This window comes from Acanthisitta chloris, unplaced genomic scaffold, assembly GCF_000695815.1.
Source record: "Acanthisitta chloris isolate BGI_N310 unplaced genomic scaffold, ASM69581v1 scaffold6405, whole genome shotgun sequence".
Classification (NCBI taxonomy): domain Eukaryota; kingdom Metazoa; phylum Chordata; class Aves; order Passeriformes; family Acanthisittidae; genus Acanthisitta; species Acanthisitta chloris.
The window spans coordinates 32,830-51,727 of NW_008675410.1; the positions used below are offsets into that span (position 1 = coordinate 32,830).

The 18,898-nt window shown below is 40.1% G+C and overlaps 1 protein-coding gene across 1 annotated transcript in view; it reads left to right on the plus strand.

The window, feature by feature from the left end:
- LOH12CR1 (loss of heterozygosity, 12, chromosomal region 1) overlaps positions 1 to 18,898 on the plus strand; it is a gene marked incomplete at its 5' end in the record, with an annotated part of 61,279 nt that overhangs the window by 32,371 nt on the left and 10,010 nt on the right. Inside the window, one exon of the mRNA XM_009075742.1 lies at positions 10,615 to 10,772. Coding sequence (XP_009073990.1) covers positions 10,615 to 10,772 — 158 coding nt within the window. The remainder of the gene's footprint in view (positions 1 to 10,614; positions 10,773 to 18,898) is intronic.

The window sequence follows — 18,898 nt, forward strand, 5'->3', positions numbered from 1 at the left end:
TTTTTTTGTGAGGATACAAAATTGAAAAGTGTTGATACCTACCAAACAGAAACTGTGTTTCATGTGTGCAAATGAAGGTTATACCAGCATCAGCACTGTGCTTGGTTTGCAATTATAAAGTATTGATAAGAAGTTTCATCAACAGATCTTATTACTTATTTAAAAGGAACTCTTTCAGTGAAGCTATTTTTAAAGTTTTCTCAGCCACTTTTCAAACAGTTTTCTCCAGAAAACTGAAGTCTCGTAAGTAAATGGCCTGTTCATCAGTTTTGCTCCATGCCATGCTGTGGCAATAAATTACAGACAAAACTCTTGAACTGACACCTGAACTGAAGAAACTGCCCAAAACTTTGGAGAAAATCAACAGACAGCAATGTCAGTTAATCTAATAAAAGGCTGAAGAAGCATCCCTCGTGCCACAGGTGAGCCTCAAATGGGCTTTCCTGTAAGGTGGAATCAGGCACAAAACCATGGAGAACACTGGGTAGTGAGCTCAGGCTTGCAGCACCTAAGCTATGCTGTAGTAATTGCCTCTGTGTGTGCTTTTGCCTCTTCATGAAAGCAGCACAGTGTACTCTGCCCCCACTGAATTTACTTGGGGTTAGTGTGTGTACACAGGCTGCTTATTGTGAAATAGCAAACATCCCCCAACTTCACATGGGTGCTCTGGTGCTCAGAAGTGACTTTAGATGTGACCATTTCTCTAAACCACAAAATGCTGATTTGGGTGGGTTTTTCTGCTAGTATGAGCTATGTCATGTGGATGAATATTGATGCACTTTTGCCTAAAGTAAAATAAACATTGCTGTGAGGCTAATCTTTATTAGTAGTAATAGTATCAGTTACATGAGTTTTAGCTTGTACATTTCAAAAAATTTAAGAGAAACTGAGTTTATTTGATCCTGCTGTCCCTTTTCTATCTACAGTCTAGAAAACTTGGCAACTGCTGGCAAGTTTCAACCAAGCTTTGCAGTGAGAGAGAGAGAGATACAAAAGGCAGTTAAGATCCTGTTATTTCAAGGAAGATGGGTGGACAGGTAAATTTGAGAGTCACTCAAGGCTTTGCACGCGTGAAAGAATTGAGCACCATCTTGCTGCTGCTAAAACAGAGCAGTCCCCTGCTGTCCTTTCCTTCCCTCTCCTGGGACTAGCTCTGGTATTTGGTCTCCTGGGGTGGTAATTCCTTTTGCTACCCTGGAGGAAAAAGAAAACCCTGAATTAGTTCTCTGTGATATTAGTGAAGTGAATAATTTTCTGTGCATGTGATGAGGAAGATGGGAGTTGGATCTTCCCTTCTGTGGAGCATTAATGTGGGAGTCAGAAGGAAGAAGCTGCTGTTTTGGCTCTGGTTTTTATGAACCTTTATTAGATGTCTTAGAATCTGTGTGGGAGAGACCAGTGCTCAGTGCTGAACCCTGATGGTGCTGTAGGAAAGCAGCTCCACTGCTGCCTGTCCTGCTGGCATTTGGGATTTGAGAGCGAGAGAAGGGGATGGATGCTCTGGAGGTGAAGTCATTAGGCCAAGGGACAGCAGTTTCCATGTGGTCTCAGATAAATCATCTGATCTCTCAGTGCCTCAATTCCTCATCTTTTAAAATGTTGTTAAGTCTTTTGGCTTTGGGGTTTGCAGAGTACTTAGGATAACAGGGTCAGTTGTAGCTTGTGGATATGATGTGCTTAGTTGTAATCAAATGATAGTGGGTCTTGGAGCTTTCTTGGTGTGTTTAAAAAAATAAATGTTGTTGCATAGTAAATACAGCTTATTGCATAATATAAGACCATCGTCTCTCACTTCCCTGTGAATTACCCCATCCATTTTTCCACCCTTGTGTCTATTTTTGTACTTTGAGGTCTGTTGCAGGAAGTTGACCATACAATATCGCAACTGTGTAGTCAAAAACTCTTCTGTGCTCTAGAAGTGAAAAATCAGTGGGGAAGTGGACTGAGTAGGATCTTGACTGCTTTTAGTGGACAAATTGCAGCTGAGTGCTTTTCTTCAGAGTATATTGTGTACCTTTTTCCCTACCTGAAGCTTCAAAAGAAGCTTCCAACTTTATGGCAACCTCCAGTGGCTTTTTGATTGCCCTGGGCAATCTCATACTTTCAGAGAGGCCTAAGTAAGTAACTGCAGACTGAAATCTCAGTGCCTGCAGGTGGTACACTATTTTCTCCTTTTGGACATTCAGGTTTCTAACAGTTTAAATCAGAAGCATTTCTGATGTCTTTCTGTTTTTCTTCTTTTCAAGTGGAAGTTTTAATTTAGAAATGTTTTGTATCACTGAGTCATTTGTGTTTTGCAGAAGTCTTCAAAATCCTGGTCACAGTCTGACTCTGTTGTGCTAACTGCTGTACAGATCATACAAAGCACAGAGCTAAAAGTCATGATGTGAGAAAAGCTGCAAAAATTTGTGTGCATGTTATTGATTATGTATAGCCATCCCCATGTGACAGGAGAAAGCTTTCATGATCTGTAGAAATCTTTGTAGAATCTAGTCCTGAGCAAAACTGAGGCTCAATAGGAAAGGAGAATCACAAACAAATACTCTTTTAGTGTAAATATTAATAATAACAAACCTCCCTCCGTATCAGTTTCTTCTCCTGTAAGTGATGTGACCTCAGTGGAAATTTTCAAGAGTGTGGGGGTATTGTTTTAGAATTACAGCAAACTACATGTTTAGAGAAGCCTAAATGTTTTGAATCTTCTAAATGTTTGTTTCTTAAAACACATGGTGGAGGAACAAAAGGGGAAGTGATTTATGTGTCTGGGTGAGTAATGTGTTACAGGCTATAGCTTGCAGTGCATTTGGAGACTTAGGTGGAGCATTCCTAAATGAGCTCTGTGGTCAGAAAAGTTGCCTGCTAAACTATAGGACAAGATGAGAGTCTTCAGCTCATCTGTCACCCATGCAGAAGTAAATGATCACATGGCACTGACTCCGAAGTAGAGGGAAAATCTGCTGTTACAGCCAACATTCCTTGCAACAATACAAATGTGTTCTTTGCTCACATAATAGCTATTCAGTTTGCCTACAGTCATTGTGTCCCCCCATTAAAGTTCAAAGGAATTGAAAATACACATGTGACAAAGCCAACTTTTGTTTTGGAGTGAATACGTCTTTTATTGCACAGTATTTTATCAGTGAGATTTTTAGAAAAGAAACTGGTCTGTGAAAAGGATCATGTGGTCATCCACATTTGGGCTTAAAGATTTCTGTGTGAGTAGTAATGATTTTATTTCTATTTTATTTTTCAGTTTCATTACGTTTCTTTATGATTGATTTCTACTAATATGCCCTTTTTCTAGGGACAGCCTGGGCATTCAAATTTGAGTGTGTGAATTCTTCTGTTTCCTAACTCAGGTGTCATTAAAAACAGACAAATGCACACACACCCCCAACCAACCAAAGAACAAACCACCAGAGCACCCCACAACTAAACAAAACCACCATCAAAAATTCTGATTTCACTCTTCGTGCTTTACTGAAAATCTAATCTTTTTGTAGTCTTCAAGAATGAGAGAGAAAGCACACAATTAGAATTCAAAGCACTAGGTCAATAAGAGCCCTGTAAATCTGATTACTTTATCTGCTTGCAAATATTTTAAGGCCTTTTGTTTTACTGCACATATATGTGCAATTATTTCTTTTCCATGGGTCATATTAAAGTCCTCCTACATGGAGAATATATGGAAACGAGCTCTCTATTTCAGCTAACAGCAAGTTGCTGCCACCAAACATGTGCGAGCAGCAACGGTCAAGAAACAAGACTCTGTCTTTAGGGATGTAATTTCATCTGTTTCTTGTGTGGATCTTTTTTTGGTGCTTAGGAATCTTGAAGGTACTGGCAAAACAATCTCCTCGTGGAAATAGCAACAAGGAAGGCAACTGTAACAGTTAATCTGTGGCCAGTGAGGCCAGAGTTTATTCAAGAAGCTGACCAGGCTGGGTAGACTGGGTAACTTCAACCTAAGAGCTTTAGAAATGCTTGGTCAGGCAAGTTGTGGGGTTGATCGTTTTCAAGTACCCTTGGAAGACAGAAGAATTCTTGGAGAGTTGGAAAACACCATTTCTTTTTTAGCTAAAACTAATGCTGTCTCAATGAGGGTAAATGAATTGACTCTATTACGTTAATAGTTACTGTAGTCTACTCAAATTCAATGAGGAATAGAAGAGTGGGAAAAGTTTTACTGTCTTGGATTAAATTTATGAAGAGGTGTATCATAAAAAAATGAGGGTAGCAAGAGGAGAAGCTGGGAACAGCTGAAAAAAGTTTCGGGCAGCACAGGTGGTTTTGAAGGATGGGAGAGGGAAAACCAATGTAGTTAAAGCAATATGAAGGGACCTGTGGGCAAAAAGATATCCATACACCAAAAAAACCCTCAGCAAACCCAGGCAAAAACCCCCTTGTGTTAGGAGAACAAAAGATAGCATGTTAAATAAGAAATCATCAGAAAACCAGAACAGAAATTCCTTCAAAACATCTTTCTACTTGCATGTACTTATAAAAGCTTTTTAGGTTCTCTAGAAGCTGAAGAGTCTGTGGGACTGTCCTCAGAGAGGAATTTCAGAAAAGCATCATTCTTTACAAGAGTAAATGAAGAGTGTTCACTGAAGAGGTTTTAGGAAGAATGGGAGTGTGCACAGTAAGGAACCTCCAGAGCCAGGCAGGAGGAGCAGGAGTGCCTCTGGAAAGCTGGGGAGCTCTTGTGAATCGTGGTGTGTAATCTGCTGCTTTATTTAACCTTGCTCTTGGGAGAAGAGATGATGACATGTGCAGTGCACTGTAATGCATGCTCTTCAAAAGCATGTTAGTGACAGTAGGTCCTGCAAAGGGGTAGTGATTATGGGAGCAACTGGATCGTTAGAGGTGTAACAGTTATACTCTGTTGGAGAATTAATTTGGCTTTTAAGGATGGAAGTCAGGCCTCAGGTTAGAGGTATTTGAAGGTATTACAGAGAAAATCAGAGAAATTAAATCTGTGTGAGAGGAGCAGTGGGATTCTTGAGCTTGGAAAATGCTGGGAGAAAGTATGCCCTACTCCATGGATTTCTGTTGTGTCACAGCACAACTACAGAGTAGCAAGTCAAGAGCAAGCTAGTTTTTGTCATGCTGTGTAAATAGACATCATACTTACTGCCACAGGATATTGTGGAGATAAAAGTAAGCCTTTCAGAAAGTATTAATGAAATTCAAGTATCCATAGCTTCACTGAACACAGTATTTTGTGCCTGAAGTTTTTATCAATAACTTTTGGAGGCAGGAAGGTTGCAGAAGAGGGAGAAGAACTGATAAAGATGGGGTTTTTTTCTAAATGTCCACTGTTGTCAAATGTTGGAAACAGTCTTCTCAGCAAGGAGTCTGATTTAAGGAGGAGTTACTTTTGAAGTCCTCTCTTATCTTACCCAGAAAGATTGCTTAGCTGATGACAGTGACCATTTCTGGCCTTAGAATTAGTAACAAGACCAGAGCATTATGTGCTTTGCTGTCTGTAATAATAAACTAACAACTTTGGACCTCTTGGTTTTCTTTCTGTAGTGCCTGCTGTTACTGGTTGAAAAGGGGATTGACAGGTGGAAATATAGAAGTCAAAAAGAAATACTAGTATTTTTCAGGTTGAAGAGTGCTCAAGGTGGTGTTAGGATTGCTCATTAAAGCAGCAGAACACAGCTATGGTGGGGTACTATGTTCTGTATGGGTATAGAATTAGTATTGCCTGTAAAGCATTTTTTCAAGAATTTCACTTCTAGTCATAAAAATGCTTTTTAAACTAACAGCTTTCTTCTGCTCAGTAGGATGTGATTTGTTGGAAGTGTATGTTGACCTGGAACCAGCAAGGAGATGACTAAGTAGGAGGAAAATGGTTTTAACATGCCTCTGCTTTGCCAAGGAATATGGAAACAATAACAGATTTGTCAAGTCTGTGGGTCAGCTAGCCTTGTAGTGATATATGGTATTTCTTTGCACCGCATACTTGGTGTATTGAGTTGTTTTTTTCTAAAATACCATTTAGGAGCTGAAATATGAATCTTTCTTTGTCCCAGTTGCTGTTTATCACCTCCATGGACATGCTGTTTACTGATCAGATGTATCCAGAGTAGGTGGGAGATCTTGACTTCCTTGTGGCAGGCGCAGAAGGTGGTCTGTCGTCTTGTTTGCTTCACAGTGTAATTTGATAGCCAGGACTGTGCGTGTTTGGCAGTTGCCAAAGCATTTTTGGTCCATGCACTAAAGCTCTGCAGTAGTTCTTCTCCCATTTCTCCAGTTCTGTTTTCCCCAAGTCACGACATATTCCTGAAGCGACAAAGCCTTTCCTTATCACACTGGGGTATGCTGTATCACTCGTGTGCCAAGCAGCCTCTTCCTGAGGTTTCAGGCAGTGCAAAGATGATTCCTGATGTGCTTCCTTCTTTGGAAGAGAACCAACAGCTTGAAAAATGAGTATTCAATTTAAGAAGAAATGAAAATGTTAGATGCTGTTTTCTTTTCATTGAAGAGCAGAACGGTTCTCTTGGGCACCAGGGAGTAATGATCACACAGAAGAAATCACAGGAACACCCTTTCCTCAGTGAAGAAGAGCTGATACCTCAGTGGTTAGTTGCTCTGAGATGTGCTGTTGTCCAGGTTCAAACTCTGGATGTTTTGGGAGCGAGCCTGAACCACTCAGTGACCTCTGTCTCTCCCCTTTTTGACACTTGTAAGAGGGACTTAACAAATACTTCGTTGCCACAGATGTGATCTCATATCCTCTTACAAACCACATGCAGACCAGTCATTGAGGGATGGCCCTTTTCAGTGGAGAGTTCAAAGTATGGGACAAGATTAAAAGGAAACAGTGGTTTTTCAAGAGGAGAGTTGTTTAATAGTACATTATATTATTATAGTATAAATAAGGTTTTCAGTGCTGGCCATCTCTCTGCTCTAAAAATGAAGTTTTCTCAATGCTGAATAGCTAGAGGCTCTTGAGTATCTCCTCAATTTTGTTAGTATAGGAGCAAAGGGCACCCTTTTTAATTCCCTGACTTTTTCTGTCTCACTTTTAGTTCAGGATTTTTCCTGTGGGTTTCAAGTCTTTCATGGGTATAGGGAAGTATGCTGCTGTCTCTTAAGTGCAGAGCTTATGGAGGTATTGCATTAAACCTGTTTGGCCTCACTGCATGCTTCTGGGGAGAGGAGGAAAGAAAGAGATCTGGGTTCCATTACACAGGGGGCTCCTTTCCAGCCCTGCATCTTTTTCTACCCCCTAAGCTTCCCTGGTAAAACTTCTCTGGGATTTGGGTGGTTGCAGTCTCTCTTGCATCATTTCAAGATGACTTACTGTTGCCATCTGCTCTTTTGGAGCAAAGCTACTGATTTGCTAAAAAGTAAAATGCAGTGAATTGATAAAACCATAGAATGGTTTCAGTTGGAAGGGACATTTGAAAGTAATCTAGTCTGACCACCCTGCCATGGGCAGGGACATCTTTCACTAGACCATGTTGCCCAGAGCCTCATCCAACCTGACCTTGAACACTTGCAGGGATGGGGATGCCTCAACTTCCCTTGGCAACCTGTGCCAGGGCCTCCCCACCCTCATCTTAAAAAATGTCTTCCTTATGTCCAACCTAAATTTCTTCCAGTTTAAAACTATTGTCCCTTGTCCTGTCACTTACAGACCCTGGGAAGTAGTCTCTCTTTGTCTTTTTCACAAGCCCCCTTTAAATATTGAAAGGCCATTTAAAGTCTTCCTGGAGGTTTATGTTTTTCAGGCTGGAAAACCCCAACTCTCTATCTTTTCTCACAGGAGAGTTGTTCCAGCCCACTGACCATAGTTCCAGCAGATCCATGTCTGCCTTGTGCTGGGGACTCCAAAGCTGGATGTAGTGCTCCAGGTGGGGCCTGACAAGAGTGGAGTAGAGGGGAATGTTAGTTAAGAAGTGTTAGTATTTATAGCATGGGTTGTAAGTAGTTACAGTGAACAACAAAAAATGGTGGAGCTGCTTTTGACAATGGGAATCTGCCAGGTCTCCTAGAGTCTGCCAGGTGGAAGACTGCATGGCCTTTCTCATGCTGGTGTTTACTACACTTTGTCCTTTCTTGCAAGTTGAAACCAACCTAAATTGCTCACTGGCATTATCAGCATGACCTCAGAGGTCTTTGGAGAAGCTAATTCCTTTGGTTTCTTCCTACTGCATCACTCAAAATGATAGCATAGTCTATCTTTAAGCAGCATATGATGTTTGTTTTTTATTGCTAGTCCAAACATTTGTACTGGATTGTATTTCCATCTCTGCTTTCTTATGAAGGAATTCCAGCTGAACAGGGAATGTCTCTCTTCACTTAAGCTTACGTTTTTCTGGATAGGGAATTAGAAGCTCCTTATGGTTTATTAATCTATCTTTTAGCATTATGCAACTTGTACAAGGTTGTAAGTACACAAGTTTAAATAGCATGTTCTTTTATAGCTCATTTTACAGTCCTTGGCCTATTCTGCCTAAAAATTCTCAGAAGCATCATAAGTTGGCCAAATTACACACTTTGTGTTAATTAACTCTCTTAAACAGTATCTAATTTTCTTCCTCCTCTGGAAGTTGGTGAGAGATTAGTAATAAAAGAAAATGAGTTGCTGATAGCACAACAGGATCACTGCCTCAGGTGTACGGTGAACTCTTCATTCCTATGTGAGCATTCAGCATATTAAAAGCTGACAACAGTATTTGAACATTTATCCTGGTGAGATAATATTATAGAAGATCACAGTTAATGAACCATGGAAGCACCAGAACACAAAACAGGAACTTTTTTTAAAAGCCTTATTTCCTTTAGTGGGTTTGTTCCCATTAGAGTTTTGCACTTTAGCTGTAAGTAGACTTGAAAGACTTGCAATTGGTATTGATGGGCCTAAGATTTTGTTTGAGATGATTCTTTCTAAATGATAAAAAATAATTTGACTGTTGCTAATACAGGGGTTTGAGACTACATGGTGAAGTGGCTGCTACCTCTCCTGTCCTCTTGACTGAGGCAGCACAATTGTAGCAGACAAATCAGTAAAATAAAAGTATCCTGGGGTTTTTTTCTTAAGATGAGGTTCTGTGTGGAGGGTAGTTGAGAGCATCCTGGGAGAGTAAGATGTTGAGTGCTGATGAAAAGTTAACCTACTTCATTGTATCTGATGAAGTTCCTGTCCTATTTTGTTTTAATTTTTGTCTGCAGATGTTTTCAAAAAGGTTTAACTTTCTCAAATTCATAAGATGCTTCTGACTTGCATCTTGGTTTCTGTCTTGGTCTTGTGTTTTAACAACAACTTGATGTCACCAGTTGTAGCTTCCAATAGACACAGGGGCCATCCAAAATACTTTCCATTTCTCACTGAGGTACGTTCTGAGAAGAACTTTTCCAATCCAAATAACTGGCATTTATTACTTTTTAATTGCTTAGTGCAATACTTGCTTACATTTGCTGTTTTTGATGTCTTTTCCTGTCTGTAAAATGAGAGTCCCAAAGGGCACGTGCATGCAGTCACTGAATCCAGTTTACATAGCTTGATGGTTGTTTTGGGAAAAGCATATTGTGTGTATGTAGTTTGTCACAGATGGTTGTGCTAATGCTGAAGGAATATGAAATGAAAGGAAGTAAATGAAATAGCAAAAAAAAAAGGATGACCTTGTTGTTGAGCATCATTTTTTCCAGCAGCTGTGGGGAAATCGGTCAGTATGGCACACACATGCTGGAGCTCAGCAAACATCCGCACGTTGCACTATGTAGGCAACAAACAATGGACAGGAGAAATTTCTCTGGACAATTTTACTCCTCTGGTTATTACCAGCATCCCACTTTTAGCTCTAATGCCTTTTTCTCATGAGGTTTTTGTGAAACCTGGTCATGCAAGTAGGTAAGAAACTTAATTCAATACTAAACAAACAGCATTTTGCTAGTCTTTGTGATTGTGAAGGAAAGTCTTATGAGGTGAAAGAGTTCTGAAGCTTTGAAAAAGGCAAGGCAGGCAAAATACAGACATTTCTCCCCCAATAATGTAACTTGAGGTGGGTTGCTTTTTTATTCAGGTTTGTTTTGGAGGACCAGTGAGTTTTTAGAGCTCTGGTTTTCATAGTGTGATTCTAGTGAATATAGTTTGAGTACAGTGCCCTTATGAGAATGCATATCCCAACTCCTTCTGCTTCTGGTGCACATAAATTAGGAGAGTGCCCTTATGAGAATGCAGATCCCAACTCCTCCTGCTTCTGGTGCACATAAATTAGGAGAGGACTCACCTTTCATGGTTTAGGATTGCTGGGGTAGAGAAAAGACAGGACTTGCATATCGCTGAAAACCAGGCTGATGTGTGTTCTGGACCTGCATTTAGAGTCTGTGTTTTAGGCTCTGTCAAAGAGGGCTAAGCTGTATGGAAAACAGTTCTTTGCACTGCTATAAATTCAAAACATCCATAAATCTTCAATCTATACCCTCACTGGATTATTACATTGCTAAAGTCCATTTCAGTAGCCTAAGATTCTGAATTGGTTTTTCATTACCCTTTATAAAGCTTTTCCTCTGGGTTTGTTCTGCTGTCTCTCGGATGGCAGCTGGACTGGTTATAGGAACAGTCAGCTTACCTTTGGTCCTTCCTTTACTCTGTAGGACTCCTCAGTGGTCAGACCTCTCCGACCAACACCAAACTGGAAAAGCTGGACCCCCAGCAGGTGCTGCAGCTGTGTCTTCGCTACCAAGATCATCTCCACCAGTGTGCAGAAGCAGTCGCCTTCGATCAGAACGCGCTGGTGAAGAGGATCAAGGAGGTACTGTGGTGGGGAAGGGCTTGGGACTGTGTGCTCTGAACACTGTGCTTGCTCTAGATGGCCATGGGTCACTCCCAGCAGGCTGCCTCAGAGCAGGCTGTAGAGAAACTCTGTGGGTGTGCACTTCAAGCAAAGTTTCCAGGTTTTCACTGTGGTTACTGTTAGGTTGTGTGTTTATTGGTTATGTTCAAAAGGTCTTTCTGTGCTTCTACTTTTACCACTAAATCATTATTTGAAAATCACTGATCTGTTTAAATACTGAATGATTCTGCTTGGGACTAAATTAATTCCTGGGATGAGCATCCTGCGATTGCATTCTGTTTCTCATGTGTCACTGCTGATGTTGGAAGCAGTAGAATGAATTATTTTTTTAAGCCAAGACAGACTGGCATGAAAAGTTGTTTGGGAGTGTTTTCTCAGATACTCCCAGATGTGTAGAAGAACTGGTGAATGCTGCATATGTCAAAAGTCCTTGAGACCAAATACCTTCCAGTGTCAAAAGAAAAAATTTTGAACACGTGGTTCATTTTTATTCATGCAGTATAAACACTGACCTTGATTTGTTGTTGCTCTGTTGGCTTAGAGTTAAGAAAATCCCACATGACAAACTGGATAATAAATTTGGTTCATGGGCTGTTTCGAGAATCTGCTGTCATCATGAAGTTGTAAGTCCAAAATAATGTGGGAGCCATTAAAAAGGCCTTTTTACTTTCGTGTGTCAAGATCTGAGGCCAGCTATTACACAAGATGTGAAGATATTTGCAGATGTTGGTGACTCAGATCACATAATCTCAGAAACAGGATTTAATTGCCAGCCTAATGACAGTGTGCTGCATTAATCGAAACAGATTGTAATTCTTCTGGCTGTTAAAGTGTGAGAGGGAACAGTGACATGATTTAAACTCGTGGTAGATGCCACCACTACAATCTGCATTAATTGGGTTTGCCTTCTATAGGGCAAGTGCAGAGTCCCTCTCAAATTAGCTGTGGTGGTTTTCTTCCAGTTTGTAAGGCTTGTGATTATTTGTCATCTAAAATAAAAAAACCCAATGATATTCTCACTAGATTCTTTATAACAGACTCCTCTGACAAAGTGAGGGAGAAATGGGCCACTGTAATTCAGGGAATTGGCAAGTCAGTTGTGGGGTTTCTTTTTTTTTTTTGGTCGCAACATTTAAGTAATTTCAGATGCTTTCAATCCCTCTGCCAGACCTGGTAGGTTTTTACTGTTCATTTTCCTAATAATTTTAAAATGTTTTTCTTGCATTGGCTGTTGTGCATGTGTGTTCTGGGAGGGCCGGGTGGAACTCACTCGGCTTAAATCATTCTTTCCAAACTGTTTGGGCTCTCCTTGATGTACTAAATCGAACCACTGCTGACAGTTGTTGACAACAAGGGGTGCAGCTGAACTCGAGCAGGGAATGTCTCTCCTTGCAAGTGCAGACAAAGGAAATCACGTTTGGCTTCAGCTATGGTTTAGTTTTGCCATGTACACAAACCTTTGACTGTTGGTAAAGAGTAAGAACGAAAGAGAAAATGAAGTGTGTTGTGAAAGCATAATGTGTGCATGAGCTGGGACAGTAAATCCTTTTGGTAGCAAATATTTCCCTTTTCCTTTCTTTATCATTTTAAGCAGTGAAGTGTTTTTCTTCCAATAAAAGACTTAGCAAGTGACCGATGTTTTTAACTTTCCTACAAAATGTTGGTGAACTTCAGTCCCTGATTTCCTACCATTTCTCTGAGGTATGTTCACTTTTCAGACTATCACTAACTGTACTCAGTGAGTAATAGTCCTACTGTATAGTATGCTACACTCATACTGCCTGCCAGGATTTTCTTTAGTCTTTCCTTGACAAAATGTCCCAGGGCAAATATCTTTTGTTCATTGTCTGTGTCGCCAGGAAAAAAGTTTCCTGGATTCTGTCAAAACCCAGAAGTACTGTTGTAAATTTATTGCTCCTCACTAACTCATAATTGACTGTAGTGGTTTATAACACAACCTGAATTAGAATGGTTCTTAATAGGAAAGAGAATAAGCTAAGAAAAACAAAAACGTTGCATGTCAGAAGTTGCTGCAGATCTGAGTAGACACATCTGTGCATTCCATAACTTTAGGGAGCAAAACACTCTAGCTTTGTTCTCCATCCCGTTTCCCAGTTTAGCCAGAATTTCTTTGCAATATGTTGGCTGGATCCATATCTGCTCCTAAATGTAGAACCTGTGCAGCTTTCAGGTTGCTGTGACTGTTCTCCCTCAAGAAGAAATGCATTTACCCAAGTGTTTCCTTGAAGGAGAAAGAATTGAAGATGTGATGAAGGTAGTTGACTCAGGTGCGTTTCTGCACCAGCTGCACTTACTCATGCCTGAACTGTTGGCTTTGGAAGGGAGTGATTTACTTATGACAAGAGGTTTTGTCTTCACTGTCAAAAAAACTCCCAGGATGTGCTTGCATCTTTTTAGGGCAAAGTAACTGCTATGTATTAAATATGCCCTTCCAACTTTAAATATTCTGTGATTCTGTGAACTAAAGTGTTTCATATTAATTTTTGGCAGCTGACTCACCATCTGTCGCAATGCTGCGTTAATTTCAGGACCACTGAAATATTTAGGATTCATTTTAATTTTTTTTCCTTATCAGTTTGAAAAACAACAGAACAGCAATTCGGGATTTATGTATGTGCTAATCCGAGGTTATGACATCTCACAAAATGTGAGGAAAAAAGCCCATGTGCAGCATTTTCTGGGTAATTTGTGTATTCTTTGGTATTTTGTGAGATGAAAAGTTTTAGTGTATTGGAGGAACCACCGCATTATTAACTTCTGGGGGCATTCTGTTCAAATGGGTTGAATTAGGATCTGGTCTGTCTACTGATGGTACCTTGGACCCATGTGAGCTTGTTATGTATGTACACTAGGAAAAAATGCATTTTAAAAACCCAGTAAATAATATCTTATTAAATTTTAAGGTATAAAAGACAATTATAGCTAGTTAGCAGCTTAAACTGATCTTACCTGCACCTTGGAGCTTTAGCCACAGAGCGTTGGATGGTGGGGACAGAGTTGATGTCATGCCTTGTGGAGAATGTGATACTTCAGGCTAAAAATCACAGGGCTGAGCCACAACATGCTAAGCAGGTATCAAACAGTTCTGGTTTGCTTATTCTCAGGTGTATGTAAAAAACCCAACCAAACATAGAAAAAAACTCAAGTGTCTTGTCATCATGAGGACAAAAGAGCTCAAGTGTAGTGTTTTTCCTCTGTTTCTGTGGTGTGTTGAGTGCCCTCACCGTAGGCAGGAGGATTTGCTGCATCCCACATCCATCTCTGCCATGACAGTGCTGTGGATTGGCATTGTGACTCGTTTGAAGTTTCGAGCCAGTGCAGGTACTGAGGGTTTGTGAGAGCCACACGTGCTCTGATCGCCTCGGGTTTGTGATCTGCAGAATGGAGGATTTCTGCCAAGGTCAGTTTGAAGGCAAATGTTGACCAGCATTAAATGTATGACTGGGGAGAAGGGAGGAAATTAAGTGGGGAGAGGACTACTTTGCCTGAAGGTCTTATCAGTGAGGGATATCTGTTTTGGGTGGCAGGGAGAGAATTGCAAGACTCATGTTGATAGGAGATGGTGAATAATAGGGAATGGGAAACAAGTAGAATAGGTAGAAGCTGAGAAATAGAGCTAAATTTTCAGAAAGGGTCCATGATTTTTTGTGCTTCCAAAATTGCCTAGTTTCTGTGCCTTAAGAAAAGATTATTTTTCATGCACAATGTGCTGAGTTTCTCAAAAATCACATCTCACAAAATACCTGAAGCTAGTTAATAGTCATGCATGAAAATTTAGGCCTATCTTCTTCCTAGGAGAGCAAAAGGGAAGCTGAAAGCCACCTAAGCTCCTTTCAAAGAAACTTCAAATGAAAACATTTTCAGCATTTCTTATTAGGCTTCCAGCATTGTCAAAGGGGATGTGCTATTGAATTATCTCATGAATCCTTAAAGCCAGGCGTAGTTCTGGATAAACTGTGCTTCAAATGTGTTTGAAATTGGGTTACTGGGAGGGCTCTTGTGCTTTGCTCTGAAAACAGGAACAATGCAGTTTTATTTGTAGCCTTTATTGCCATAGGAGTCCCAGACCAACAGTGATTTTGAAAACAGAACACATTTTACAATACAAGATGAAATTTAAAATGTCTCTGTCTAAGCTGGCACACACCTCTGGGGGGAAATCCCCCCACATTTTCAAACATAATAAATATTACTTTTGTATTCTCAATGCTTACACAGCTTTTGTCCAAACAGACATTGATATCAGGAATTGGTTTGCCATGCAGCAAATTGCAGTGTATAGCTTGTTTCATACCTATAAATTTCTCTATGGGAATAGCTCATTATTTTGAGCAAATATTCCAGAATATGGTGTGTATGGTTTTGATTTGGTTTGGTTTGTTGTTGGTTTTATTTTCTTTACCAGCTTGCCACAAGTAGTAATTGTAATGGACTTCTCTAGTATGTAGTTAGGATGTCCAGAAATAGATCCCTTAATATTTGACAAATAAACAACTTTTGCAGCCACACATGACATCATCTCTCCCAGTATATTTTATCTATTTAAAATAATTTACAGGAGTTAAATCACTTTTTCTATAAGCAACAAGTGTGTTTGACAGTCTAACAAGAAAATCACTTTTATATACAAACATTGCATACAAACATGCATTTAAGACTCATAAATTGTGATTCAGCCACTCACGTCACCATGTGTGACCAACACTTAGGGGATTTAGGAATTTCAGTTGATTTTTTTGTGAAGGCTTTTTGACCTTTTTGACAACTACATTGTTTCTGTAACACAGAGTGGTTTTTTTATCAGAGCCACCTGTCACCAAGTGACAGTACCTGCTGGGGAATGTGGCGTGCAGAAGTCATCAAGATGGTTTTGTTCCACTCTGAGGGAAGGGTGGGCTTGCTGTGGGCAGAGCCCATGGCTTCAAACCCCTCTTGATAGAGGTGAGAGGCCTAGCTGTGGTAAGGAGAGGTTGTAAAGGCTTGACATTCCCTGGTGGAAATGTAAGGACAAGGTAACTTGAAGGTGGTGATAAAAGGAAAAACTGTTTTAAGTCCAGGAAATTGTTACATCACCAGGAATGAGTGAGACCTGGGTCAGAAACGTTTGAAGGACATTGCTGGCTGCAGTCTAGGGCAATGCAGTGCAGGATCCTGTTAACCAGGACTGCAGTGAGACTCAAGGTGCATTTCTGCTGTAAACACACATAGTTTCTACTGTGTGAAGCACCACAGTCACTTTTCTTAACTCCATCCTTCTCTGAGCAGAAATATTTGGAGTGCCTGGGATTCATCCCGTGCTCCTGCCAAAGTTGAGCAGTGTCCCTTCAGAGAATGAACTCAAATGAAGGGGAAGTTTTGCAGAGGTGTTTTTTGCTTGATCTTTGGTTTGGGTGTTTTTCCCAGTACTCAGATGAATGAGGTATTTATTGCCATTCTTGTTAGTTCAGCTTTCCCTGGAGGTGGTTTCAGACCTGAGTTTCTAAACCTATTTGTGAAATCTGTTTTCAGCAGATGTGCCCTAAGAATGATGAACCTTCGGACTAAACTGAACTAGACCAGCAGAATATGAATGGCCTTAAACTTCAGGCCTTTGCTCCAAGGCCCATATGCTCATATGGATGAGACCACTAAGTTAGCTTTCATCCTATTAAAGGGAAGGGCTCAGGGAATCAAAAGTAAGCCTGTTAAATGAAGCCTGGCAGAAGTGAAAATGGAGATGCATTTGGTTTTAACAGGACATAGGAAAGATGTTCTAGGTGAGGAGGTGTTAACTTGCAAGCAAAATTGAGCCTTTTGGTTCACAGACTTAAAATGCTAATGTCCCAAATCCAGGGAAAGGGGCCTGAGAATTCATTGCAATATAATATTTCTGCAGTGGAGATGAATCTGGGTTGAAATGCCATTTGTGTTTTCAAGGGATTTAATACCACACTGCTTTTTACACAAAGCCAAGGAACATAGTGTTCTGTAAGAAATCAATACCTTAAATATAGTCTTTGGCATCTTGGAAGTTGATTGATGAGGACTGTGGCAATCTGTCTGGCTTTTTATTTCTCCTCTCCTCTGCAATGAAGTGTTGTTATAAAGACTGGAATCTTAACGGGCACCGTCAAGCAGAAATAAATGTGCAGTGTTATTAAGCTGAAATATGTTAAGCTTTGTGTCCTTTAGTTGATCTTGCTCTTTTTTCTACAGCCTGATGTGCAAGTAGCTTGAATTCTTCAGTGGTGGGGTGATTGTCTCAATCAGCCAGCATCAAAATGTGAAATGCTCTTGAAAAAGCTTCTCAATTGCTACTTTAATATATACAATGGCCATATATATATATATATATATACACACATACATATATACATATATATAGATGGCCAGTTGTACATGAACTTTATGAAGTGATCTAGCAGTTACTAAGGAAGAGGAAAGATTGCTTGCACCTGTTGCGTTCTGAAATCTGTTGCACTCACATGCACTGCTTCATTTGGTGTCATGAAAAAGACCAGTCCCTTGCTCCTAGACTATGTGTGAGTGTTTAATCAGTTCCAGCATGTTCCCTTTTCTTGTGCTTTACGGCCTTTTGAGGAATGAGCTAAACCGAAATCTTTTCCACCACTGAATTTCCAAGGAGGAGTAGAAAATTAAGCAAGCATTTAGCAGTCAGAAAGGTTTTTATTATTATAGAATTTAGGTGCTTAAGAAGCTGTCACTGAAGATGCCAAGTCTAGAATGCTAAGCCTTTTAGTAATGCTTTCATCAGGATTAGTGCATGGAGCTTGTGATTATCAGGTATCAGAAGGAATATAATTCAGTTTCTTCTCACAGCTTGTTTAAACTAGGAAACTGGATTTCTTATTCTAGCCTTATTTCCCCAGGTGGAAAAAAAATCAGACACAACCCCCTGCTCCAACATTGTAGAACTTAAGATAGGAATAAGATGTGTTCAGTTTCATTACAGAGTTAGCAGACTTGATGTTGAATTTGAGCATGAAACAGATTTGAGATATGAAGAAACCTTGGGGTGTATCTCACCTCCAGGAGAAATAGGAGCATATTGATTGCATTGCACAAGGCTGAGAGGTGATCTCACCTGACACTGTGTGCATTATGTTCAGGGAAGGCAAGTTCATCATACAACAAAAGGGCTAAAATGATGTCTGGGGCCTGGAGAACCTTGGGAAGGAGACTGGAAAAGCTTTACTTGTTTGGCTTAGTCAAAAGAAAACCAAAAATGGTATGAGTTCTCTTTCTCAATAAGTCTGGGGCTAATGGAGTTTGAAAATGGTCTTCTCCCTCCCCAGAGGAGTGTGTTGGTATAGGAAAAGTCACTTTACAGGCTTTCATTCTTAACGATTACCTCCTGTTTCAGTGTTGAATTGAATTTTCAAGGTGTCAGTTCTACCCTTAAGTGAGAGTTGGGGTGGGGTGTGGAGGTGTCAGGAATATCAGCTGAAAGCTTTTCAGCAGTTTGACATTCATTTTAGGTAGGTTAGCCAGTATTATTTGCAAATATTTGGAGTTGCACTGATGACTTAAAGATGCTAGTTGGTAGACTTGAGGGAGCAGGGTTGACCTTGTGTTGGCAGCCCTATAATTAGCATTCTGATAACAATCAGATGTGATCTGCAGAGATGACTTCATGTTGAAAGTATTACAAAGCCTCAGTGCAAGTAATCTGTCCATCTTGCTTTTTATGAAGGGTAGGGTTTCCTTAGTGTTTCTCTGCCATTGGGGCATGAATGTTTCTATATGAGAACGTTATTAGCCATTATTACAGCACTGCTCTAGAGGTATGAAACACATAATTTACTATTAATTAATTCATGTGGTGATGTTCCTGACTGGATGTATCATATACCTCTAAGAAACCTGGATAAAAAGGTGATTATAGTGTAGTAGTTTATTATATATTTGCACAAGTTTATTATAAGGAATACAATATACTATATATATTTATTATCATTTGAATCTGTTACCTCTTGTCCTATCACTGCAGTTTGTAACAAAGAGTCCTTCTCTGGCTCCTTGTAGCCCTTCAGATACTGAAAAGTTGCTCTGAGGTCTCCACA